Genomic DNA, 26,471 nt, shown 5'->3' with positions numbered 1-26,471 from the left:
TTTCATCTGAACAGCGGGATTATTAGGCACATACTATTGGGAGCGTAGCCTCTGGAAACAAATCAGGTTCAAATTTAAAACTTTGCTGCTTCTTAGCCGAGTGATTTTTGGATGAGTTACTTAGCTTCTCTTGGCGCATAGGAAACGATATGCACATATTTGTTATTGTGTCTCCCCATTTTCCAAAAGAGTAAACTGAGGAACAGAGAGGTTGAGTAACTTTGTCCAGGTCACACAGGTAGAAAAAGACGCACAACTTAACTTCAGCTCTGACCCGAAAATCTGGGCCTTTACCCCCGCTATTATATTGCTTCTCGATAATAAGGGCCTGTTGAATTCATTAGTAAAATCACAGCAGAATTTCTTTACCCTTTCCAACAATACTTAATATTTTAAAAATGGTTATTTGTGGGTTTATTGGCAGATCAGTACAGGTCTCCTGTACTGCCTGAGTTCCGTGAGAGCCTTATTTGAATTCATTATATTAATATATTCCCATCTCACACTTTGATGGCTGTCTTTTGAAGTCAGGTCCACTTTTATTATTAAAATAATTATATTCAGGGTTTTAAGAGTATAAGCCCGAGCAAAGCTTTTGCTAGTTATCAATATAAAAATATTCAGGTAATTTTAAAGAAGAGTACTTTTATTTTTTTTTTAAATTTTTTTTTTTTTCAACATTTATTTATTTTCGGGACAGAGAGAGACAGAGCATGAACAGGGGAGGGGCAGAGAGAGAGGGAGACACAGAATCGGAAACAGGCTCCAGGCTCTGAGCCATCAGCCCAGAGCCCGACGCGGGGCTCGAACTCACGGACCGCGAGATCGTGACCTGGCTGAAGTCGGACGCTTAACCGACTGCGCCACCCAGGCGCCCCAAGAAGAGTACTTTTAAATGTTAAATTGTAGATAAGTGATTTGTTACTATTGTATTGCTTTAAGATTACACCCCAAACAGTGATATTTTCCATGTAATTTTCGTAGAGCCTGTTTATCCTACCTTATTAGTGCTGAGTTAGGAAAAGAAAGAAAGCAACTAGTATATGTATTACAGCGTTTCTTTGAAGAGTTCTAAAGGAGGGGCGCCTGGGTGGCTCAGTGGGTGAAACGTCCGACTTCGGCTCAGGTCATGATCTCACGGTCCGGGTTCAGCCCGCATCGGGCTCTGTGCTGATGGCTCAGAGCCTGGAGCCTGCTTTGGATTCTGTTGTCTCCCTCTCTCTCTGCCCCTCTCCTAGTCATGCTCTGTCTCTTTCTCTCTGTGTCTCTCTGTCTCTCTGTCTCTTTTTCTCTCAAAAATAAAAACATTAAAAAATTAAAAAAAAATGGAGAGTTCTTTTTTTTTTTTTTTTTAATTTTTTTTTCAACGTTTATTTATTTTTGGGACAGAGAGAGACAGAGCATGACGGGGGAGGGGCAGAGAGAGAGGGAGACACAGAATCAGAAACAGGCTCCAGGCTCTGAGCCATCAGCCCAGAGCCCGACGCGGGGCTCGAACTCACGGACCGCGAGATCGTGACCTGGCTGAAGTCGGACGCTTAACCGACTGCACCACCCAGGCGCCCCAAAAAATGGAGAGTTCTAAAGGAAAACACACCATCATCTCCTGATGCATCGTATCTCCAGATTACACCTTCTGCAGAGGAATATCACGGTGATAATCTGGTTGAGAAACAAGTTACCGTATTTGAAGAATTCTGTGGCAATAAAAAGAAAAGGTCAGTATCCATTTGACTTCGCATAGTATTTTGAGCATCTGGAAAAGTATTTTTCATGGACAACAATGGTGCTTCTTTGACAAGGAATTAGTGCATTTGAAATCTGATGCGTACTTCAAAGTGCAGTGTAGACTCGAATCCTCATTTAGGATACCTGCTCAAGAGCCGGGGAGGGAAGCCTGGGGAGAGGATTCTATTTACCTGTCCATTTCTGTATTCAATTAATAGCTGCTTTTAAAAGTTAGGTATTAATTTTAATGAAATGGTTTGACCTCCAGAAGAGAACAACACACTACTTTATAATACATTGTTTTGAAACCTCACAACCACAACGCCTGTGGGGTATTCACAGCTTTTAAGTGACAGAGTAGGATTCCAACTCACATCTCCTTGGTTCCAGATATTTCCCCATATTTCCTGGGTCTAGTTCTGACCAAATAACCTGTTATTTCAGCCCAAAGCACCTAATTCCCGAAAGAGATCCTCAGCACTTTCTGCCCCCACTGCAGTGGCTTAGACAGTCATGTGTTCCGGGTCATACTGCTATAAAGCAGAAGGGCTGCTGTCAGCGTGGGTCCTTGGGTGACTGTGTGAAAACAGAGCCTCCTTTACTGACCTGTGTTTGACATGTAATACGACAAAGGACAGGCTACTGAGATCTGGCGATTGTTTATTACCACTGTATGGATGTCCCTACTTAAACACCGTTGTCTTTGACTATTCTCTGAGTGGATTATCTTTTGCTCATTGGTTTATAGAAGCTCTTTGTTTGTTAAGGACACTGACATGATGTCTGATACATATGCTGCAAATATTTTACTCCCTGACTATGATTTTGCTTACATTTTATTTTGCTGAAGTATTTTTGCTGATGCTGTATTTTTCTACACAGGAATTTGAAAGATTTACAGAGCCAAACTTGTCAGATATTTTCTTCTGTGGCTTCTCATTTATCTGTCATTATAGAAAGGATCTTCCCTTGGGAAAATTATTCCCATTGTCACTTACTGAATAGGCTATCATTGTGCCCTGTTCCTGGTGGAAAAGCGATTTTTATCAATACTAAATCCCTCTCTCTCTCTCTCTCTCTATATATATATATACACACGTATATATATATGTATATATGTATATATATACATATACATACATACATATATATATATATACATATATATGTATCTGTGTCTGTACTCTTAATATTTTTCTATTTTTATGTCCATACCATACTAATTTATTACTGCCTTTTTTTTTTTTTTTAATGGCAGTGGCAACCCTTTTTTAAATTTTTTTTTTTTTAACGTTTATTTATTTTTGGGACAGAGAGAGACAGAGCATGAACGGGGGAGGGGCAGAGAGAGAGGGAGACACAGAATCGGAATCAGGCTCCAGGCTCTGAGCCATCAGCCCAGAGCCTGACGCGGGGCTCGAACTCACGGACCGTGAGATCGTGACCTGAGCCGAAGTCGGATGCCCAACCGACTGAGCCACCCAGGCGCCCCTATTACTGCCTTTTAATATATGTCCTGGTATATGATGAAACCAATTCTTTCTTGTTTTACTTTCAAATATTATTGGCATGCATATGCATTCATTCTTCCAGATAAAGTTTACTATTTGTCAGTTTCCAGAAAAGAAAATGTGTCGGGATTCTAAATGAGATCCTAAATGCATATATTAATATGGGAAGCATTAAAATCTTTGTACTGCTGACTTTCCATCAAGGAAAATGGCGTGTATCTTCATTAATTCAGATCTCGTTAAAATTTTATAGTTTTTCTTGTGTATTTCTTATTAAATCTATTTCTAGGTATTTTATGCCGTGTGTGGCTATTGTGGATGTATTGTCTCGTGGTAACACAAAATAGATAAACTTCAAAGAACTGTCTGAAAATATAATTGAAACTCATTCCTGTTCAGTAATTACCTAGAGCCTCGCTGAGAGAGACATTATACACAAATGTTTCAAAGATGAAAAAAAGGGGAGAGGGGGGTAACCCTTGGCCTGTACCAGGCTGGAAAATGTAATGTCTACCTGGACCGTAGCACAGGGACTCTGAATGGAATCCATTTTGATGTTAGGCCATCGCCTACGAAAACCCTTTTCAGAACTTACTAGGAGGTTGTTTTTCAAAGATGTTATTTTCTATATTACATTTGTCATCTGTATGAAACTCCCAAAGAGGAAATTCCCTGGTCTTTGTTCCTCCTGAGAAACCGCTTTGTGCTTTTAGCGAGCGGACCCTATTATAAATCATGTAACTGATAGCATTTCCCTCTGCATTGTCTGCTGGAGAGCTTAGCGTCAAATTTTCACCCACTGCTAACAAATGCATGGGATTTTCATGGATGCGTTTGAATTCTAAGCTTATTCCTGGCCCTGGTGAACTTTCTTTCCGACACTTAGGCCTGTTTTTCATTTATTTTTACCTTGTTACATCTTATATATCTCTGTAATCCACTTTAAATGCGTTCTGGATCAAAACAGACTTGAAAATGCTTAGACGGGTTTGCATCCTATAATCTATGCTCCAGTTCATGAAATTGCATGATAAATGTAATTGCCCCACCATTTGATATAAAGAGCTTTATTTTGAAATAAGGAAATACAAATTCTTTGAAGTTACACATCGGCTCATACAGAATCATCTCAGCCTTCACTTCTAAAATCAAGCTGACTTTTAAAAACCTTCGAGTAAAACGGTTACAATAAACGTGAGACTCAAAGCCAGACTAAGATATATATATTTGATGAGAGTCATCCCATTACTAGTTTTTATTCATCATTTGAAATGTGTCTGTTCCCCATTTTGTTCTGAATACCGAAAACACAATTTCTGACACAGATTGACTCGATTTCTACATTTAGAAGTTTCTAAAGAAAGAATTTTTAAGCTAAATACATTCAAAATACTCTTTTCGTGACCCAGCATTAAAACGTGTAAAAGGAAATCAGAATTGTTTTGAACTGGAGGTATAGTTTCAAGTAATCCAAGACAGGACAGGAGACAAACAGTTCACGGGAACAGGTTTGAGAAAGGTTTTCGGGTCGGTGAAGGATATTAAATGGTGTTCTTAACAGACATACACTTTAAAACATATGAACACAAATTTTTAGAAAGGAATTTGTAGTACTAAAATCAATCTAGAAATGTTCGAACTATCAATAATCCTACTTTACAAAAGTGAGACAAGGTGACTGAAGACATTGAACACCACTGAGTGTATTTAGCCAAGTGCCCCTGAAGCATTCTGGGCATGAAGAATGACAGTCATGAGGCCCCGGTATTGTCCCGGGAACAGCAGCTGGGTGGTTTTACACATGATTCCCAAAGGGCACAGAGGCTCCTTAGGAAACAGTGGAGAGGATTAATTTTGACAATAATAAACTTTACATGAGGGCCAGGGAGCATAAAATGATCCAATCAGACTGAACTCTTGCCAAGAGACTGAAATCAGAAACACAACCAAGTTCAATCCCAGTGTCCTCATTTCTACGCAGACAGAAAGAACATTTCTCATACTTTTATTTAAAGAAATAAAACCAATTGGTGAACTTCAGAGAAAGCGTATCTAATGGACTTCTCCCGTGAACCCCTGTTTGGTCATTTGATCGTTTAGAGGTATCTGTAAAGATCTGCCTCTCTACTCCTTAACTTCATCAGCCCGCCTGGATGGAACATGAGGTCAACTATGTAGACCTCAGGAGGAGGGAGAGCCCCGATCAGTCCCTTACGAGATTCATTCATCAACTGAACTTCATTCCAAGCTCTGCCATACTCCCCACGAACCAGAGAGCAGCCGATGCCAATTTTATCAGCCAGAGCCTGTGGGAGAAAACACAAGACCGACCAAAAGTGAGGAGGGAGAGGAGGGGAGAAAAAAAATCCTGAGCTCTAAGACCCATCTTGTTGAAGGTGAAATCTACAACTCTTGCAAAGAAGTGCTTAGAAAGGAGGCTGGAAGAAAAAAAAAAACAAAAAACACGTGGAATATTGTGATAGGAGCCAATACAATGTGACAAGTTCCCTTCTTCCTCGAGATCCTGTAGCCTCAACGATCTCTGTGTAGGTCCTGCTGGGAAGTGACATTTTTCAGGCAGTTACACGGCATTGTATCAGCACAAGATTGATAACGTCATTGGAGAAAAGCTATTCCGCGGGTTTTCAACACTAGTGCATCTATCAATCTTTCCGTGCTTCTAGGCTGCTCTGGGGGTGTGATACGCAGTGGGATTGAATGGAGGGATCAAATTGGTGGGAACCTGTTTCTTGCCGATTTGTTCTGTGTGATGGAAATCGTGCCGTGAGCAGGAGGAGCTGGTTGGCCGGGGACGGTCCTGCTCTGCTGGGGCTGTCTGCTGCCACTTCCTGAGTTGTGTAATGTTCCTTGGAAGTGGTCTCTTCAGTTCGTCCTGGTTTTGAGGTTATTTACAAAGTACCTGCAAAATAATCTGGAAACTGGGGCGCCCGGGTGACTCAGTCGGTGAAGCATCCGATTCTTGACCAGGTCACGATCTCACCGTAAGGTGGGTACGAGCCCCACGTTGGACCCTGTGCTGACAGCTCAGAGCCTGGAGCCTGTTTCAGATTCTGTGTCTCCCTCTCTCTCTGCTCCTCCCCTGCTCACACTCTCCATCTCTCTCTCTGTCTCTCTCAAATTAATAAGCAAACGTTAAAAAATAATAATCTGGAAACTTCTTTGCCACATCATGATGGATTGAGAGAGCTGGCTCAGACTTGCGTGGGTTTGAATTTCGGCTCAGCCACTCCCTGGCTGCTGTCACCGCAAAGGACTCAGCCTCTCTGTGCTTCCGTTTCTTCGTCTGGGAAATGAGGATAACGGTAGAACCTCCTGCTTAGCAGGTTGTAAGGATGAAGTGGATTAAAACGTGTCAAGTGCTTAGGGCTGTGAGCCCCGCACAGAGCAGGTGCTCAATAAATGCTCCTAGCCAGAGGAGGCAGGAATCGCGTTGTTTTAATCACCTGTTTATATATTCATGTGACTTACCGATTACGTACTGTGTCGTGATGGCACCAGGCAGTCTTGGGTGGACCAAGACGATTAAGACATGGTCGTCATTCTTCGGGCCTTACCTCCTATCTAGGCTGAGCCTGCCTGGGAAACCGTCAACTCTCACGTAACAGTATCCAAATGTATGGCACTCCGTGGTGTTGTCATTTATGATACGAAATACATGTTTGGTCTTCGCCCATTTCCGCGCTGAACTCCTAAACCCTTGGGATTTCCTAAGTGATGAGCGCCATAAAAGTGTCTTTTCTCAATGAGGTGGCTTTTGGACCACACCTAAGGGTGGGGATGGTTTGGCAGGCGAACCAATCTTGCAACTGGAGGGTTAGAACTTTCAGCCCCACCTCCCGACCTCTGGGGAGGTGAGGGGGTTGCAGGTTGAATCAGCCCCTGGTGGCCAATGACTTCATCAATCATGACTATGTAATGAAGCCTCCATAAAAATCCAAAAGGAGAGGTTCTGGAGAAGTGCCGGGTTGGTGACCACATGGAGATTGGGGAGAGTGGTGTGCCTGGAGGGGACACGGAGGCTCCAAGCCCTCTCCCCATACCATTCTTTTTTTTTTTTTTTTGAGATTTTTTTTTTCAACGTTTATTTATTTTTGGGGGGGACAGAGAGAGACAGAGCATGAACGGGGGAGGGGCAGAGAGAGAGGGAGACACAGAATCGGAAACAGGCTCCAGGCTCTGAGCCATCAGCCCAGAGCCCGACGCGGGGCTCGAACTCACGGACCGCGAGATCGTGACCTGGCTGAAGTTGGACGCTTAACCGACTGCGTCACCCAGGTGCCCCTCTTTTTTTTTTTTTTTAATGTTTATTTTTGACAGAGAGAGAGAGAGAGACAGAGCATGAGTGGGGGAGGGGCAGAGAGAAAGGGAGACACAGAATCCGAAGCAGGCTCCAGGCTCCGAGCTGTCAGCACAGAGCCCAACACGGGGCTCGAACCCACGAACTGCAAGATCATGACCTGAGCCGAAGTCAGATGCTCAACCGACTGAGCCACCCAGGCGCCCCAACCCCATACCATTCTTCATGCGATTCTTCCCTCTGGCTGTTCCTGAGTTACATCCTTTTCTAATAAACTGCCGATCAAGTCAGGAAAATGTGTCTGAGTTCTGGGAGCCGCTCTAACAAATTAATCAACCCTGAGGGGGCTGTGTCCAGGGGAACCTCCAATCTGTTGGTCAGAGGCACAGATGACAACCTGGGTGAAGCGTGTGTGGCCGGGAGGGGACAGTCTTGTAGGACTGAGCCCTTAACCTGTGGGATCTGACATCATCTCCAGGCAGGTAGTGTCAGAATCGAGTTGAACTGACCCAGCTGAGGTCGGAGGATTACCTGAATGCATAGGAACTGCCCACCCCGATCCCCGCCACCCCTCCCCCATTGGAATTGGTACCAGAATCATCTTACATTCACTGTCTTGCAGGGTAGAGAGCCAAAAATAAACATGCTTTCCAAAATAATAGTTACTGATCTCTTAAACTCCACGGCAAGGCACTTTAAATCATCACAATAATCCTGTGAAATAGATACTATTGCATTTCCCATTTTATGGAGAGTAAAACCAAGGTCGGATAATTTTCCCCAAGGAGGTCACAGTAAGTGGTGACCTAACGTGGAAGGCAGGGGATCTGTCTCCAGAGTCTGAGTCCTAACCTCAGGGTGACACTGCCTCCCACTGAGTTGAATGAGTTCTCATCTGAAAGTCTGGATTTTCTTTGTGAGGTGGGAAACAAGGTTGTCTGCTCAGAGAAAGAGGTAGAGATGAAAAGTGTTAGTAGGAGGAAAGACAGATGCGGGGGCACAGCTGCTGAGGAAAAAAGAGAAAAGCCTGTGACCAGGAGATGGAAAAGGGTGACACCTGAATGTCCACCTGAGTTGGGCACCCTGAGGTGGCTGTGGCGTCCCCCCACTGTCCTGTTCCACAGCCTGGGTGGCACAGTGGAAAGGGCAAGCCATCAGACTGGCCCAGGGTGGACTGGCGAGGCAGGGGAGAGGAAGGATGGGGTCAAGAAGATGAGGGAAGTTAGCGAATTCTAAGGTCTATGGATGATTTCTCTAGGCTGCTGTTCTTCTCATGCAGTCCCTCACACCGCCCCTAGGCAGACGCCAATTGCTTTCAGTTTCGCTCTTAAATCTCTGTAAGTTCACACCTCCTTTCACATCTTCATGGCTATGGCTATGGCTTTAGTAGAGGTCACCTGTATTTCTTGCTCCACTGACCTTCCAACTGGTCCTCCTGTCTCCAGTCCTGCCCCTGCTCTAATTCATTCCCCATTCGGCTGCCTGAATGGTCTTTCAGAATCACGTTACTGCGGGGTACCTGGGTGGTTCAGTTGGTTAAGTGACTTTGGCTCAGGGTTCGTGGGTTCAAGCCCCGCATCCGGCTCTGCACTGACAGTGTGGAGACTGCTTGGGATTCTCTCTCTCCCCCTCTCTCTCTACTCCCCCCGCCTCCACTTGCTCATTCTCTCTAAAAATAAATAAACTTGAAATATATACATATACATACACATATATACACATATATGTATTTTTTATTGATTGATTGATTGACTTAAAAAAATTTTTTTAACGTTTATTTTTGAGACAGAGACAGAGCATGAACAGGGGAGGGGCAGAGAGAGAGGGGGACACAGAATCTGAAACAGGCTCCAGGCTCTGAGCTGTCAGCACAAAGCCCAACGCGGGGCTCGAACTCACGGACCGTGAGATCATGACCTGAGCGGAAGTCGGACGCTTAACCGACCGAGCCACCCAGGTGCCCCTATATAAGTATTTTTTAAATCATGCTCTCCCTTTAACAACTTTCAGTGGCCACTCATAGATTTTAGATCAAGTGCAAACTCACAAGGAGCTTTATACTCTGGCCCTTTAGCTGCATCTGACCCGTCCTCTTTCCTTTTTCCAGACAAACTATGCTACATTCCTCAAGTCGACCATGGACTCTCCTTCCTGTCATCTTGTATAAAATGTTTGCTTTGTTTAGAATGTTCTTGTCTTCCTTCTTTACCCGATGAAATCCTATGTATTCTCTAATACTCAGGCTACACATCACTTCCTCCCCTGAAACTTTCCCTGACATCACCTGAGAACCCACAAGTCTAGCCCTTGTGTGTATGCAGGGGTTATCGCTTTAGGAGATCCATATTCCCAGACCTTAGAAGAGCTCTTGACCTGTAGTAGGTGTATGATAAATATTGAATGAATATGCTTCCGGTAGTCTGACAAATATATACGCGTGTGTGCGTGTGTGTGTGTGTGTGTGTGTGCGTGTACACACACAAAACTAAGTGTGTGTATACACACACACACACACAAATAAGTAAATCTAGGTGGCAGGATTAATATTAGCCAGTTAAATGTTAGCAAGTGGCTCACACTATTATGAGAAAGACAAACATCTTTACCTAAAGGCAAATGAGGCAAAATATCTCAAATACCTTGAAAAGCAACGCTCGATGATAGAAGATTCCTTTTTTGATCTGTCCAATTGGCACAACATTGGATTTAAGTTGAAATTTTAGTTCACTGATATGGAGTTCCCAGCTGAAATTATGGAGTTTCTCCTTTGACATTTTACCACCCATTTTTTCTGCCACGTACCTGTGTCAATGACATTGAGATCAAATCGATCGAGTTTCATATCCCATTTTAGACGCTTTGGGTGTAACTCTATGTACAGTTGTATGTGTAAAAGCTGCATTTCCTCTGGCTTTCTTATTTGCTTTACTTTTTAAACTTATTATAAGTGGGTTAACATTAGGCTCACTGTATTCAAACTATCATATAGAGACTGAAACTCTCACAATTTCATTCAACACAAAGGAAGAAATGAATGCTAATCTTCACAATATTTATAACAAGAAACAAATCATATCACACAAAGTTCCTATCAACACAGTTTTAAAGCTTTATCTTGCCCTTGAAAAAATATTCACAAATGCTTCAATCTGAAATCCAAGGCATCGTGCTAACATACACGGTCCTTCTTTTAACGAATTTGAACTTAGAGATAACATGCACACATTGGAAATTTTTCCTTTGGATTCCCAAATATTTTCAAGTTTTCTAATTTTTCCCTGTTAAATTTTATTATTTTGGGGGGCGCCTGGGTGGCTCAGTCGGTCAAGCGTCTGACTCTTGGTTTTCTGCTCAGGTCACGGTCCCACAGTTCATGGGTTTGAGCCTTGCACTGGGCTCTGAGCACTGACAGCGCAGAGCCTGCTTGGGATTCTCTCTCCCTCCCTCTCTCTACCCCTGCCCTGGTGGGGCTCTCTCTCTCTCTCTCTCTCTCTCAAAATAAAAACATAACCTTAAAAATATAGATGTATTTGATTAAATTTTTTTTTGATTTAGAGAAAGATGGCGTTTAGGTAACACTAAAGTGAGAGGAAGAGAGGAAGAAGGCAGAAGGAAAAATAAGTTGGGTGAGGAGTTGGAATGGATGTGCCGGGGCGTTTCTCCTCATTGGAGGCTCTCCCTGAAGAGGTCAGTAAACACGTCTACAAAAATCCTGTCAACTAAGGCTATACTGCATCTTGGAGTAGAGGCAGAGTTGCACATTTTAAGAAAAACTTTCGTCTTGGCGTGCAGAGAACCAAGCGAGGAAGGACAACGGCCGAAAACAGGAGGAAAGGTGGGGGAGAAAGCTGTCGCACGACCCAGCCAGGCAGACCGTGCTCAGTGTTGGGGACCAACAGCTCGGGGGCAAATCTCAGCATCCCCGTCTTGGTGCGGGCTCAGGTTTAAAAAAAAAAACAACAACGAAAAACCCACAATTATTTGGGAGTGATGAAAAGTATTCCCGATAGGAACAAAGCACGAGGACGTTTGGCAAACGCTGAAATGAGCTAGATCAGAGTTCTGCTTGAGTCATCACTTCTCAAGGACACCCGAAAAACGCCAGCAGCCAAAAATGTTCTCTTCCGGTTCTGGCTGACGAGAAGTCAACGATCTGGCGGCTGTTGTTTCTTGCGGTTGTCACATCCAGGTTTGATGAGTGCAGTGCACTTCAACTTGGAGAGGGTACAAGCTCCCGCGGAGGCCCCAGCTGTTGCAGGATCCACCTGCTCACCTAACTCACCTGCTCCTTCTTGGTGCCAGTGGCGAAGGCCACCCTCCACTTGAAGTGATTCCTAACCCCTCACAGCTACCACGTCAAGTTCTCAGGTTTCTCTTAGCGGACTCACACTAAATGCTCCAATTAAGAAGGCAAGATCGGGGCGCCTGGGTGGCTCAGTCGGTTGGGCGCCCGACTCCGGCTCAGGTCACGATCTCACAGTTCATGAGTTCGAGCCCAGCGTCAGGCTCCGTGCTGACAGCTCGGAGCCTGGAGCCTGCCTCGGATTCTGTGTCTCCCTTGATCTCTGCCCCCTCCCCGCTCCTGCTCTGTGTCTCTCTTTCTCTCAAAAATAAATGAACATTAAAAAAAATTTTTTTAAGGAAAAGAAGGCAGCCTCACTGGCGTCTGCAGGGTGTTGAGCCTGCCCAAATAGCCATCCCTCAGAACACTCACACCCCCACGTTAGAGCAACGTGCAGTGCAAAATATCAGACATAGGACATAAAAATCAGTGATGGTTGTTTGTATTAGAACATAATTTTTGAGTCTACAAATAATTCACAATACGATTCCTTTAAATTGTGAGCACCCCATCTACCTACGGAGTCATTTAATTTTCACACTTGATTCATTCCTTAGGATCACATTGAAGGATGGCTTTAGTGGTTTCGCTGGAGAAAATGACAAAAGCAAAAGCATTTTTCTTGAAGCAATTTCCAGCTCCTAGCTCTGATTCTTGGTGGAAATAGGACGTAAAATAGAAATGGAGCGTTTTTTCAATTGATTGTGTTTCTGCTTCAGAGTCAGCGGTGGGGTGCAGTTATTATGACGGAGTCGCCTGAAAACTGGCTAAAAAATGCAAACCGCTAACATCAGAAACTTTTTCTCAGAAACTGAAAATGTGCATGCATAGACAGAGACAACTGACTTACCTTGCAAGGACCTCAATCTGTTCCTTAATATTGGTTATGGGAAATATTGATTTGGTCACTTCATACACGTAAACACGGAAGTCAGGATCGAAGGGAGGATACCATTCTTTCTCGGGGCTTCCTTCTCCCATCAATTTTGGTAATGTCGAAACCTCTTCTTCCTCCTTCATTTTTTCCTCCTCTTTTTTCCCTCGGCCTTTCCTTTGAGGGTACACAGCAGCAATCAACGTCACAAAATGAACCACACCAACTGTGCTCTGAGTAATCTAAAGAACCCCACAGAAATAGATTATTTTAAACCTCAATGACCATATCATATGCCGTTTTCAAATTTTCGATGACAGGGATGGAGTTTTATAGCCTCTACATTATGCAGGAGAAATTAACTTTCAAGGTAACACTGCCTGATTGGTACATACGAAAATCGTACGTTGGTCTTCCGTATAATTGCTTAGCAAGATGTCTGGTGCACAGTAGGTATGCAAGAAGCATTTATTGAATTGGGAGAAAATAGGTTGCTTCCTCAGGGAGTCGAAGCCAGTCTTACATCATCTCTTGCTTCAGTTGGGCCCTTCAGCAAGAAGAGTTTGCATCACCATTTTTAAGAAAAATTCCCCAGGGGTACCTGGGTGGCCCAGTCCCTTAAGCGTCCGACTTCAGCTCAGGTCAAGATCTCACGGTTTGTGAGTTCAAGCCCCGCGTAGGATTCTGTGCTGACAGCTCAGAGCCTAAGCCTGCTTTGGATTCTATGTCTCCCTCTCTCTCTCCGCCCCTCCCCTGTTCACACTCCCGTGTGTGTGTCTCTCTCTCAAAAGTAAATAAACTTTAAAAATTTTTTTTAAAAAATTACCCAAAACATGGAAAAAAGCAAACCAAAATACGGATAGCACAGAATTTCCATGTCATGCAGGGGTGAAGACTTACCTGAAGTTTATCTAAAGAAATGTACTTAGTTCTGCACTTACGAAAACTGAAATGTACTTAATAAACAGTAAAGATACTGCTTAATTAAAATCTACTCTTAATTAATAGTTTCCACCCGAGAGAATTTGCTAGTTAACGTGTGTAGCAGAGATGCAAATGATTCCTGTCAGTGGAAAAGGCATTGCCAGCGGTCACAGCTTATTGTCCTGGAGGCTGTTAACCAGTTTTTGAAACGTAATTCTTTGTGTTCCTTCACTGGGGAATGTCTTTACCTCCCCCTCTTCATTGTTAAAGGATAGTTTCAGCCGAGAGAGATCACGTGGTTGATGCCTTTGGCAGTTGAGACACGTTGTGCCACTTCCTTGTGGCCTCTGAGAAATGCACCGTCATTCAAATTGCAATTTCCCGATATGAATTCAGATCCCACGATTCAGGTGCACTTCCTCGGGTGGAGCTACCTCACAAGAAAATTGCAGCCCTTGTTACGCTAGCAGAAGTGGAGGAGGGGACGAGGAAACCTCCATGTGAACTTCTATAGCCTTTGCTTACGTCTATTTTTTTCCTGCTGTTCCTGCATTGTATCTTTTACTAAAATAAACCTTAGCCATAATTATATTATATTATATTATACATAACATATATTATACATAACATATATTATACATAACATATATTATACATAACATATATTATATATAACATATTATATAACATTATATATAGACAATATATTACATATTATGTATTACATATTATATATTACATATTATGTATTACATATCACATCACATATCACATATCATATATCATATATTATATATAGACACACACAGACACACACCCATCCCCTAGCTAAGAAAATGGGGCCCGGCCAGGTGAATCTCCTAAATTGTGTCTTTGCAACTATTTTGCATTTTGTTCCACTAGCAGTAAATTAGAAGCAGGAATTATCTTTAAATATTTCTCGAAGTACAGGATGAAAGGGGGGGGGGGTCAACCAAAGGCCATGTGAGTTTTCTCTTTAATTCATTTGGAGGAAGAAATACAAAAAATAGTCTTATTAATTGCTTTTGGAGCATTACACAAAACTCTATAATCACCACAAATACCCAACGTTTTGTATTTTTTAATTCAATATTCTATTTACTGCAGCTAAGTAGGGTCTAAAATGTACTCCCCATATATTATGATAAAATTTCTAAGCAAAAATTAATATTTCCAGCTCTATCATCTGAATACCTTTCTTGGGGCGCCTGGGTGGTTCAATTGGTTAAGCGTTGGACTTTGGCTCAGGTCACGATCTCATGGTTTGTGGGTTTGAGCCCCACGTCCGGCTCTGTGCTGACAGCATAGAGCCTGGAGTCCACTGCAGATTCTGTGTCTCTCTCTCTCTCTTTCTCTCTCTCTCTGTCTGCCCTTCTCACGCTTGCACTATCTCTCTCTCAAAAACAAATAACACAAAAATTTTTGAACACATTTCTTCTTTTGCAAGACAAATAAATAGAACATCTTCACATACATAGTAAGATTTTAGTAAATTGGGAGCCACCACGAGAAAGGTCAATTAGAATGGCGAAAAGCATATTTAGATTTACCTGCTCCTAAAGTTACAGGGTAGCTTTATAAGATTGGACAGCTTGACTCAGAGCACCTATAACACAAAGCAGGTGTACTTCTGAGTGTGTTGAGGTGCGAGAGGGGAATCATTTGGTACGTAGCAGACGAGAGCCAGCACGCAGGACTTAGCACATCATGGAGGGCAATCCTATTGAATGATTAAAAAGGGATAATTTACAGGAGCCTCCGAACTGTAGTTTCCTGCTGCTACAAACAGAAGTACTTCATTTGGACCTCTTTCCCATGAAGCCTGCCTGGGTATGTCAATAAGGGCTTCAATACTTAAATGGATTTTATTTCTTCTTCTTCTTTTTGTTTTTTAAACATTTATTTATTTTTGAGAGACAGAGAGAGACAGAGCGCAAGCAGGGGAGGGGCAGAGAGAGAGAGGGAGACACAGAGTCCGAAGCAGGCTCCGGGCTCTGCACTGACAGCAGTGAGCCTGATGTGGGGCTCAAACCTACGAACCGTAAGATCATGAACCATGAGATCATGCCCTGAGCTGAAGTCAGATGCTTAACTGACTGAGCCACCCAGGCACCCCAAATGAATTCCATTTCTAAATCACTATGGAGACAAGTGCTAAGAAATTACAAAATTAACTCTCGTAAAATTAACCCTCAGAAAGAACACCAGTTTGCGATTAAAGATAGTGGCACTTTTACCTTTCTTACCAAGACTTTAGCAAAACTACCTCAGAAAACAGAGAGTTACTGTGGGAATCCAAAACAATAAGGATATTTTCTATGTTCATCGGTGGGTGAGAAGGCAGGTAGCTAAACAGAAAGAGACATTTGTCTGGCTCCAAACTGTGTACTGACATTTTCAAAGTTTAATCACTTGCTCCTTTTTGATTCCATCAACTATTTGGACATAGAAGTTATAAGGCAAGGCTGCTGGGAGAAACGGAAGTCATGAAGCTGGCCCACGTGGGGTTTCAATTTAGGCAGGAAGATTTTGGTCTATGAAAAATTATCACAATACCAGGTAGTATTCGATAAATTCCACATGAGTGGTAAAAATAAGAAATTTGAGATGTTCCAGAAATCTATCCCAGTTGGGTGTCCTGTTCCCCCGAGTCTATTCCAAAAAGATGAGGAGAGAGTATTGTATAAAGTGGACACACAATGTATTCCGGGTTTAGAAGGATGTATGTGTGCATACGTGTGTGTGTGTGCGTGTGTGTGGTTTATTTTCTTATTTGTCAGTGTCCCCAGTAGGATGTAAGTTCTATGAAAACAAAGGTTTATGTTCACTGCTGTATCTCTAACGTGGGAACAACTCCTGATACCTAATACGATAACTATTTGCTGAACGAATGAAAAAATTCAAGAAAAGAAGGTGAGAAGGTATTTAAACGTGATTAAGATGTTAAATGTGATTAAGAAACAATATCTATTTCTGAAAGACTTTTGCAGTTAGTCAAGATTTGGGAGGAAGGGGGAAAAAATGGCTAAGCGAAGGTTAAAAAAAAAAAGCGGTTGAGGGAAATTCTTCAAAAAATAACAATGTTTTAGGAAGTCGTTATGATGAGGATCAAGATTTGAGCGGCAGAAATGTTTAAGTATATGTTGTAAATTTCTAAAAGACTCCAGAGATGAACAGACTGGAAGGAAACAAAATAGAGACAGGAAAGCAATAAACTTTTAAGTGTGTATAATAAACTCATGTGCAATCAAATATTTATGAAATCTGGTCTGAATACAAAAATATGCTACAGATAGAACTTCTGATACACTCACAAATAGGTATAGTAAGTGTTTATTGTGAGGGGAATGGTCTTTATAGAGAAAAGCTTTAGAGGGCATATTAGGTTGGTCGGATTCAGTGAAGGCTAGGACAGTATCAAGATGGCGGCTGGATAAAGGCGAAACCAATCACGTCTCCTTTTTTTTTTTTTTTTTTTTTTTTTTTTTTTTTTTTTTTTTTTCAATGTTTATTTATTTTTGGGACAGAGAGAGACAGAGCATGAACGGGGGAGGGGCAGAGAGAGAGGGAGACACAGAATTGGAAACAGGCTCCAGGCTCTGAGCCATCAGCCCAGAGCCTGACGCGGGGCTCGAACTCACGGACCGCGAGATCGTGACCTGGCTGAAGTCGGACGCTTAACCGACTGCGCCACCCAGGCGCCCCACCAATCACGTCTCCTATGAGTGTTTTCCTGTGAAGGAGGGAACAGCTGAACGCTTCGCACAGAAGAACAATATAGTTGCTAGTCACCCAGCGAGAGACTGTCGCTTAAGGATTTTAATTTACATGGTACATGGTGATAATATTCATGAGGAGAAAGAGACATATCATACTTCCCCTGTCTGTATTGGGCCACCACACACATAACTGGTTTGCCTATTTCCTGTCCCCTCTCTTCCTTTCAAGACTTTGGCCACTTTGTGGTTCTAGATGTCTCGTCATTTTCCGCAGTACCTCTCAGTAACTTTTTGTTAACATCGCATATTCTCTATGACATTATCAGATGAGTAGAGTTAAAATGTGTTACTCTATCGTCAGGGGTCCAAAGTTCTCATAGGAACAAGACAAGAAGGGCTTACCAAAAGATAGACAACAGGGCAACACGATTATGACCAATCTATCCCCCCAGTGGACCCAGGAATAAGGAGGGGAAAGGGACTGGACGTATATGGGTCACTTAAGTATGCCAGGCAATGGTTTAGGCACTCGACACTTTCACTTACTCTTACAGCACCTCTGCGAGGAAGGAATCATCACTTCCATTTTAGAGATGAGAAAACCAAGGACCAGTGTTGACCGAATCCAAATGTATGTTCTCCTGTATGCTAACAACCTGTCTGAATGTTAGGAGCACGTCAGGGCTTATCTCTCAGTGGGGAGTAAGAGGCAAGAGTATGCAGAGACAAGGAGGAGACCGGAAATGGTGTGAGAAGAAATAATGATCCTCACTTATTTATACTTATTCTCCCCGGGGCATATTGCCAGGGAGTCAAACCGCTATTCCTTTCAACAACAAGCCTTCAATATTTGAAAGAATTTGTGAGTATCTAATCTATAAATTTTTTTTGGTTATTATTTTTTATTTTTATTTTTTCAGGCGTTTGCCATGCCTACACAATTGCTGTTTGGACTTCATCTGGAGGATGATAGGAAATCATTGTTTTGGGCAGAGTAATATGATCAGCCTTTCACTTTGGGAAGTTAATTCGGTGGGGGGGGGGGTGGTCGCATGGAGGATGGGTTTCTGGAAGGCTAAATAAAATGCAGGAGGATCTTACAATAAGGGGGTTAGTGTGCTGAGATATAATACAAAGGCGTGAAGAGGGGAGGTAAAGGTGAAACTGAAGGGAAACAATGACTTAAGAGGCACTGAAGACATCGAGTGCATAGGGCTGAGGCTCATTCAGTGAAGGGGAGTAAGGAGAAGAAGGATTTTAAGATGATGCCAAAGCTTGAGCAATTGCATGGGAGGTGACATTCATCAGCACTGGGAACAGAGGAGGAGAAGGAGGTTTGGGAGTTGGGGGAACAATGAGTTTTGTTAGAAACTCACTGTTTCCAAGCCAGCAGGATAGAGAAGCCAGGACTCAGGAGAGGGGCACATAAATGTCAACGGTAGCTTTATTTAAAAAAAAAAAAAAAAAAAATTTTAATTAATAAAAAAAAAAGAGCCAGACAGGCTGTAAGAAAAATAAGATAGTGCGAAAGAGCCAAGAACAGCAGAATCAGCAAAGATTTAAGCTGATGTGATATCAGAGATATCAGAGGGAAGATACACTTTGATGGTGATAGGTACAGTATACGCATAACAGTCACTCATCAGACAAGTGCCTACCCTCCCCGATCAAGGGGGCAGAAAGCCGATTTTTCCCTAGGGCCATGGCTGGGTAGACCAAAGGGAGACACCTGCCCCAAAGCCAGCCAATGCTTTGGCCACTGAAGAGAAGGTGGTCCCTCTTACAAATTTGCACCTGATAGTTGTTGGGCTTTAGAACGGAAAGTTTGTTTGGAACCGGAGCCAGGTCTGTCCCATGGCAAACCAAAGTCACATACGCCACAGTTATGGGTGAGGCAATAACCAACAGAGGGTCAAAGAGGATAACAAAGGGTCTGTAAATAAGATACCACGCACGTGGAGAGAGGAAGAGAGAGAACGAGAGGGAGAAAGCCAGAGAGACCCTACAGTTATGGACTTCATCCCAGCTCCTGTCGTTCTGGGGATGGCTGCATTTCCCACATTGGACCCTGGAGATTCCTCTACGTCCCTGCAAGGGTTGAGTGGATTTGGGCTCCTTGTAACTGTTTCGCACAACAGTACTAGCATTTGTTGAGTGTTTACTTTGTGCCAGGCACTGCTCTACGGACTGTTCATGTGCTAATTTATTTAATCGTCACAACAGCCTAGGTTACGCCCCTTTCACCGATGAGGGGACTCGGGCAAAGAGAAGGTAACCAATTTGTTCAAGACACACGGCTTAGGCGGGTGGACCTTGTCAAAAATAACCCTTTCCTGTCAATTTCAGATTCTGTTCTCCTGAAAAAACACGGAGGCCTATGTGTGCCAAACAAGCGCTAGGCTAAACACTGGGGATGAAAAGGGAAATACTCCAATCAGCCTATGTTCTTGTCCTCAAGGAGCTGCCTGTGCAGTAGAGGGGAGGCTGAGAAGCCTAAGGAGGAAAGGAAAGCCGGGAAGAAAAGGGAGGGGGGAAAAGGGAGGGGAGGAGAGGGGAGGGCAAAAAGGCCTAGAACGACAGGCGCAGATTAGAAGCAGAGATGAGAAGAATGAGCCACGGAGACTCGCAGTAGAGAATGAAGTCCGAAACAGAAAATAAACAGCTCTGAGGTCTGAGGAAGAGAGCAAACCGCTGACTGCACCTTGGGAGACCTTCGGGGGCAGTCCCCGTTTAGAAAGCGGATGCTGGACATGTGTGCTACATGGCCTCCAATACCACAGTGGTTGTGAAGGCTTAAGTCAACAATAATTAAAGGGTCACGGAGCGTGGCAAGAGGTCCACGTGGGTTTTTGAGGAATCCAGGAAAGTGCTCATTAGAGAAATAATATGTTTAAAAATACGTACACATACAGAAAGCATGTTTAAAACATGCCAGGCCTAAAAAGCATGAAACCACACTGTAATCGTTCCATCATGTAAACACTTGATCCAATGTCCCTCTCCCCCCTCTCGCTGCCTCCTGAAGGGTCAGAGGTTTCTCTGGGTGAGCTGGATGGGGAGGGGAGGTGGAGGCATAAGGCAGAGAGAGAGAGGAAGACGGAGAGAGAGAGAGGGAGAGAGAACCACACGCTAGCGTGTGTGGCTCACCACCCACAAAGGCAGCCGTGGGGGAGGGCACAGGGTTCATTTTACATCGATCTCTACGCCGGGCTGGACTTGTAAATGAGTCACTAGGACTGCTGTTTCTGTGGTCGTTTTTGAATTAAAGTGCCTGTAGGACTGTATAGTGATCAAAGTGACCCGAGTTCTCACCCAGAGGCAGAAGAAGAAATTCCCTCCGGTTAAGTTTTAAAGAGGTTGCAAGAGACAAAAACGAAGGAAGTTACTTTTTAATTACAGCTCCTGAGTCTCGCTTCGCACAACGTGCCGATTCCAGAAGCAAAGCTTCCTATTTAAAAGCCACCCTTCCATTCCCCAACTCTGCTGGGGAGTCAAAGCCTGACATGATCACAATTAGGAAGAGAACGTAATCACACATCCCCTACCTTGATCCTCTTTCTTTTGTGGTGCCTTTGCTAAGAGCAGTATTTCGTCCAGAAGGAGGCTCGGATTTCTCTTCTGTGGGAGATCCAAATCCGGTACTAAAATGATAACTATTTTTTCTGATTGTATGAAAAAACTCATGATCGATTTCAGTCACATGAAAAATAAGAAAACATTACATGTGCAAGGCGTCTCATAAGTTAGAAGGCATTTGTCACTGCCGTGACATGCCGCGATCCCTTTCCCGTCAAGGCAGGGGTGAAGCAGGGCACGAGGAGGCACTCTTCCATCTACAAATAGTAACACAAAGCCTGCCCACGGCCACTGTGTCCCGTGGTCCAGAGCTCAGTGTATGTTCGTGGCACACAGGACGTAAAGCCAGTCTCACTAGCTACTTTTCCAGAGATGTTTTCCGTGGCAATTTGAAAAAGCAATTACGAGGGGCACCTGGGTGGCTCAGTCGGTTAGGCATCCGACTCTTGATTTCGGCTCGGGTCGTGAGCCTGGCTCACAGTTCGTGAGTTCGAGCCCTGCACCTGGCTCTGCGCTGACAGTGCAAGCCTGCTTGGGATTCTCTGTCTCCCTCTCTCGGCCCCTCCCCTGCTTGCTCTCTATCTCTCTCTCTCAAAATAAATAAACATTAAAAAAAAATTTTTAAGCAATGATGGAATTATATTACTATAAGGATGAAAAGAATTATGTTGCCAAGATCTAAAACCTAAATTTTTTTTTTTTTTTTTTTTTTACTCCCACGTTGAGGGGAGAATTGAGTCCAGACAAAATACCATTTTCTTACTTGGTCTTTTCTTTGCTTGCTCTTCTAAAGGAAGACGAAGAAGAAATGCTCCGACCATAACCAACATCTGATGATTTATCTTCCGTAGATGGAGGCGGAGAACTAAAATTTTACATATTTGAAATTATACACAAGTTAAAATACTTGATTTGTCAATATTGGATCTGCCTACAAAAGACAGGTTTTTTTTGTTTTGTTTTGGTTTTTTTTTTTGAAAATCATATTTGGAGCTGACTTTTAACAGTGACCCAATAAACGCATAAAGGTAACACAAAGAATATTGTAAAGGTTTTCATGAACTGGAACAGGAGATATTTTTATTAAATGTGTCCCATAAAATATGTAGATATATATAGGTATCCGTGACCATTTTTTAAAATTCTGAAGCTTGCGTTTTTAGCTTTATTATTTACTTCTTATTTTATGTTTTTTAAAAGCCCGGGCAGCATTATAGTCCTGCATACAGTTCTGGAGCCCTGTAAACACAACTCCTTTCGGTTTGCTCCCGTCTATTTATACTTTCTTCAGTTAACTTCATGTTACCGGGAAGGGAACAGGCACTGACTACAGAAATACATCTGGAATTGAGTGGTAACGGGGAGTCAAAAGAAAAACCACATTGGTGGTGATTTCATGGTCTTTACTAGGTCAGGCTACAAATTTACGGACCAGTGTTGATTTTCAGGGTGACGCTAAATACAGGGGACAAAAAGGTGCCGTCCTGCGAATCTTTACATATTCATGTGGTGATGGACAAACAAAAACCATTATGCTTCCTTGCATCCTTCCACCCCCGAGAGACTCACACATCAGATGATTTACTGTTCACTAAAAGTACAGCACGTTGATCACTTGGTTCTTGTAAGCAGAGATCCTTCAAAGGCAAAAGTTTGGTGCCAGGATTTATCTGTAGATGATTTAAGAACTGATCACTCTGGGAGAATTTGTTGTCTGTCAGAGTAACTAATTACTAAAGAGATCACTAAAAATATTGCGAGGATATCTAAAAATAGGCTAGACAAAGTCCTATATTAGCAATTTCACCAGCCTAGTGAGGCGGGTTAGACCACACCATTTTCTGAGGTCTTTTTCCAATCATACTATAATTAGATCCCTCTCTCATCCAAGACACTTTTTAGGATCCTTTAAAGACCAGACAGATCAGGGGCGCCTGGGTGGCGCAGTCGGTTAAGCGTCCGACTTCAGCCAGGTCACGATCTCGCGGTCCGTGAGTTCGAGCCCCGCGTCGGGCTCCGTGCCGACAGCTCAGAGCCTGGAGCCTGTTTCCGATTCTGTGTCTCCCTCTCTCTCTGCCCCTCCCCCGTTCATGCTCTGTCTCTCTCTGTCCCAAAAATAAATAAACGTTGAAAAAAAAAAAAAATTTAAAGACCAGACAGATCATGGGGCGCCGAACTGGTGGTTCAGTTGGTTAAGTGTCCGACCTTGGCCCACATCATGATCTCATGGTTCGGGGGTTTGAGCCCCGCGTCGAGCTCTGTGCTGATGGCTCAGAGCCTGGAGCCTGCTTCTGATTCTCTGTCTCCTTCTCTCTCTGCCTCTCCCCCACTCATGCTCTGTCTCTCTCTCTCTCTTTCTCTCAGAAAGCAAACAAAAACATATATATATCAGACAGATCATGTCATTTTTCTGCCCAGAACTCTGTCTGCCAAGTTTTCCCACTTCATTCAAAGTAAAAGCCAAAATCCTTCCAATGGTCTACAAGACTTAACATGATCTGGTCTCTCTGTATCTCTCTGATTTAGTCCTCACTATCGTGCTCCTTGGTTCATTCAGCTTTATACTGACCTTGCTGTTTCTCAAATCTGCTAAGCATGTTTACATCTTATGGCTTCTGTACAAGCTGTTTCTTCTGCCTGGAAAGCTCTTCCCCGAGCCATCTCCATGGCTCAATCCCTCACCTTGTAGTTTTTGCTCAAGTATGACCCTCCCTGTGAGGCCTACCTGATCACGATTTCTAAAATTATGAACATCAACCCCAGCAACCCCCAGCACTATAGAGCCCCCCTTATCTTTTCTCTGATCTATTTTTGCCCCCAATGCTCTGATCATTTTGATCGTGTGATATAATTTATTTATTTGTTATGTTTCCTATTTATTGACTCTTTCCTCTCACCGGTGCCACGGAAGTAGAGATGTGTCTCTTTTATGCACTGACTATTCCAACCTACAATATTAGAAACTTAATATTTACTGAATGAATGAACCAGAGAATTCTCCTTTATTTTTAAAATAAATTTTTTTGAATGTTTATTTAGTTTTGAGAGACAGAGAGAGAGAGAGACAGAGCATGAGCGGAGGAGGGACAGAGAGAGAGGGAGACACAGAATCTGAAACAGGCTCCAGCCTCCGAGCTGTCAGCACAGAGCCTGACGCGGGGCTCGACTCGTGAACCGCGAGATCACGATCTGAGCCGAAGTCGGATGCTCAACCAACCGAGCCACCCAGGCACCCCAGAGAATTCTCCTTTATAAAAAATATTGTTTCATTAAATTTTTTTAAAACTCGTGAGCAAATACATTTTCTCACAGTTTTATCTGATCCGTGGCAACATTTTCCTGGTAAGTGTTCTCTGTTGGTTTTTCTGCCCATTTCCTCATTTTTCTCAAAGCATCTTTGTACTAATAATGTGCTAGGGGAAGTCAGAAGGAGGACCAAGAGTCCAGTTTTAGGCTAGCCATTTTCATTATTCGAAATGCCTCTAGGGGCACCTGCCTGGCTCAGCCGGTAAAGCACGTGACTCTTTACCTCAGGAGCATGAGTTCGAGCCCCACATTGTAAAGACTACTTTAAAAATAGGGGTGCCTGGGTGGCTTAGTTGATTGAGTGTCCAGCTCTTGGTTTCAGCTCAGGTCATGATCCCATGGTTTGTGAGTTCAAGCCCCATATCGGGCTCTGTGAAGGCAGCGTGGAGACTGCTTGGGATTCTCTCTCTCCTCTCTCTCTCTGCCCTTACCCCACTTGTGTTGTCTCTCAAAATAAATAAACTTAAAATAATTAAAAATTAAATAAAATGATAAAAATAAATAAAATAAAATAAAATACGACCGACTCTAGATTTCTGTTCAGGTCATGATCTCATGGTTCGTGAGTTCAAACCCCGTATCAGGCTCTGCACTGATGGGATTCTGTCTCCCCTTCTCTCCGGCCCTCCCCTGTTTGCTCCCCTCCCTGCAAAATAAATAAACTTTGAAAAAAATTTAATAAAATAAAATAAAAAAATTTTTAATATCTCTAGAACTGTTAGCATGACAGAGTGTTTCTTGCAAATACGGCTTGGCCATGTGATTCCTTCATGGCCCTGTCTCCTCTGCCTTTCTGAACCACACTGACCCAAGAAGGCTTCCGCTGCCTGCCTTGCTCATCCCAGGTGCTCGGGTCCTGCACCTGCCCGGCAAACACAGCATTTGGCTTGTGCACCCCTGAGCTCTCCCATCACCTGAGACAGTATGGATTGCTGATGGTGCTTTCTGAGGCCTGCCGCCGCTGGCTCCCTCGTCCCTCTCTGTGCTTACTTTTTTCCCCTTTTCATTTTTCTCCTGTACCCCTTCTGCTTGATCTCAGGGAATTTCAGTAACTCCTACTTTTTTTTTTTTGTAATTTTAGAGAGAAAGAGAGAGAGTGCCAGCACACACACAGGTGCAAGAGGGGGGCGGTGGGGGGAGAGAGAGAGAATCCAAGTAGCCTCCACACTCAGCACGGAGCCTGACGCGGGGCTCAATCCCATGACCCTGGGATCATGCATGAGCTGAACACAAACCAAGAGGACAACGCTCAACTGCCTGAGCCACCCGGCACCCCCTTATGGTTTTGTTTTTTTTTTTTTTTTGAAGTCTGTGGATCATATCTGCTTCCTAGGTTTGCTTAATATGGGATTTGTAGATTTAAAAAATTTCCCCTATTCTCCTCATTGCTGTTGGTCTCCAGAAGAAAGGAAGATGCTAACTTAAGCCGCAATGCCAGAAAGTCCTCAAGATTCTAATTTTCAGCTTCCCATTTCTCTGGACGTCCACACTGCATTACACTGTATATTGGTTTTAAAATCAGAATCAGAAATGCAGCTTAAATAACATTCCTCTATATTACATTTTAAAATCTGGTAATACACTTTGGTTAATTTCAATTAGATTATGACTAATAAAACAAGGGGTGCCTGAGAGGCTCAGTCGGTTAAGCCTCTGACTTCAGCTCAGGTCCTGATCTCAAGGTTTGTGTGTTCGAGCCCCATGTCGGGCTCTGTGCCGACAGCTCGGAGCCTGGAGCCTGCTTCGGATTCTGTGTCTCCCTCTCTCTCTGCCCCTCCCCCACTCACGCTCTGTGTCTCTAACTCTCTCAAAAATGAATAAACGTTAAAAAAAATTTTTTTAATTAAAGCAAAACACTTATACTTCTATTCTTATCGCTGAGCTGAGCCCTGGAAATAACAGAACCCCCACACAGAAAGTGCTCCTTCTTTTATATTTTCTCTGAAACTCGAGAGTAGCATTAGCAAGCTGATTTCTACTACAGGTAATCAGATTCTAGGTAAAACTGTACATAAATGCAAAATCTTATAGCAGACAGAGTTAAGAGTAAAGCTCTGATTCCCAAGTTTCTGTCTATAAAAATATACATTCTGCTAGGTGGTTATAAAATTGCAATGTAATGGCATCGTGACTAAAGAAACGATCGCACATA

At 43.2% G+C, this 26,471-nt stretch overlaps 1 protein-coding gene across 1 annotated transcript in view; it reads right to left on the bottom strand.

The window, feature by feature from the left end:
* Positions 1 to 4,306: 4,306 nt before the first annotated feature.
* ARMC3 (armadillo repeat containing 3) overlaps positions 4,307 to 26,471 on the bottom strand; it is a 100,869-nt gene continuing 78,704 nt past the window's right edge. The window contains 6 exon segments of the mRNA XM_032593841.1: positions 4,307 to 5,545; positions 10,197 to 10,359; positions 12,750 to 12,950; positions 20,983 to 21,078; positions 21,777 to 21,878; positions 22,583 to 22,683. Of these exon segments, the coding sequence (XP_032449732.1) occupies positions 5,336 to 5,545; positions 10,197 to 10,359; positions 12,750 to 12,950; positions 20,983 to 21,078; positions 21,777 to 21,878; positions 22,583 to 22,683 (873 nt within the window). The 3' untranslated portion in view covers positions 4,307 to 5,335.

The sequence above is a fragment of the Lynx canadensis genome, chromosome B4 (genome assembly GCF_007474595.2).
Source record: "Lynx canadensis isolate LIC74 chromosome B4, mLynCan4.pri.v2, whole genome shotgun sequence".
NCBI lineage: Eukaryota > Metazoa > Chordata > Mammalia > Carnivora > Felidae > Lynx > Lynx canadensis.
The sequence above is the reverse complement of the archived record's forward strand: the minus strand, read 5'-3'. Positions and strand labels throughout refer to the sequence as shown.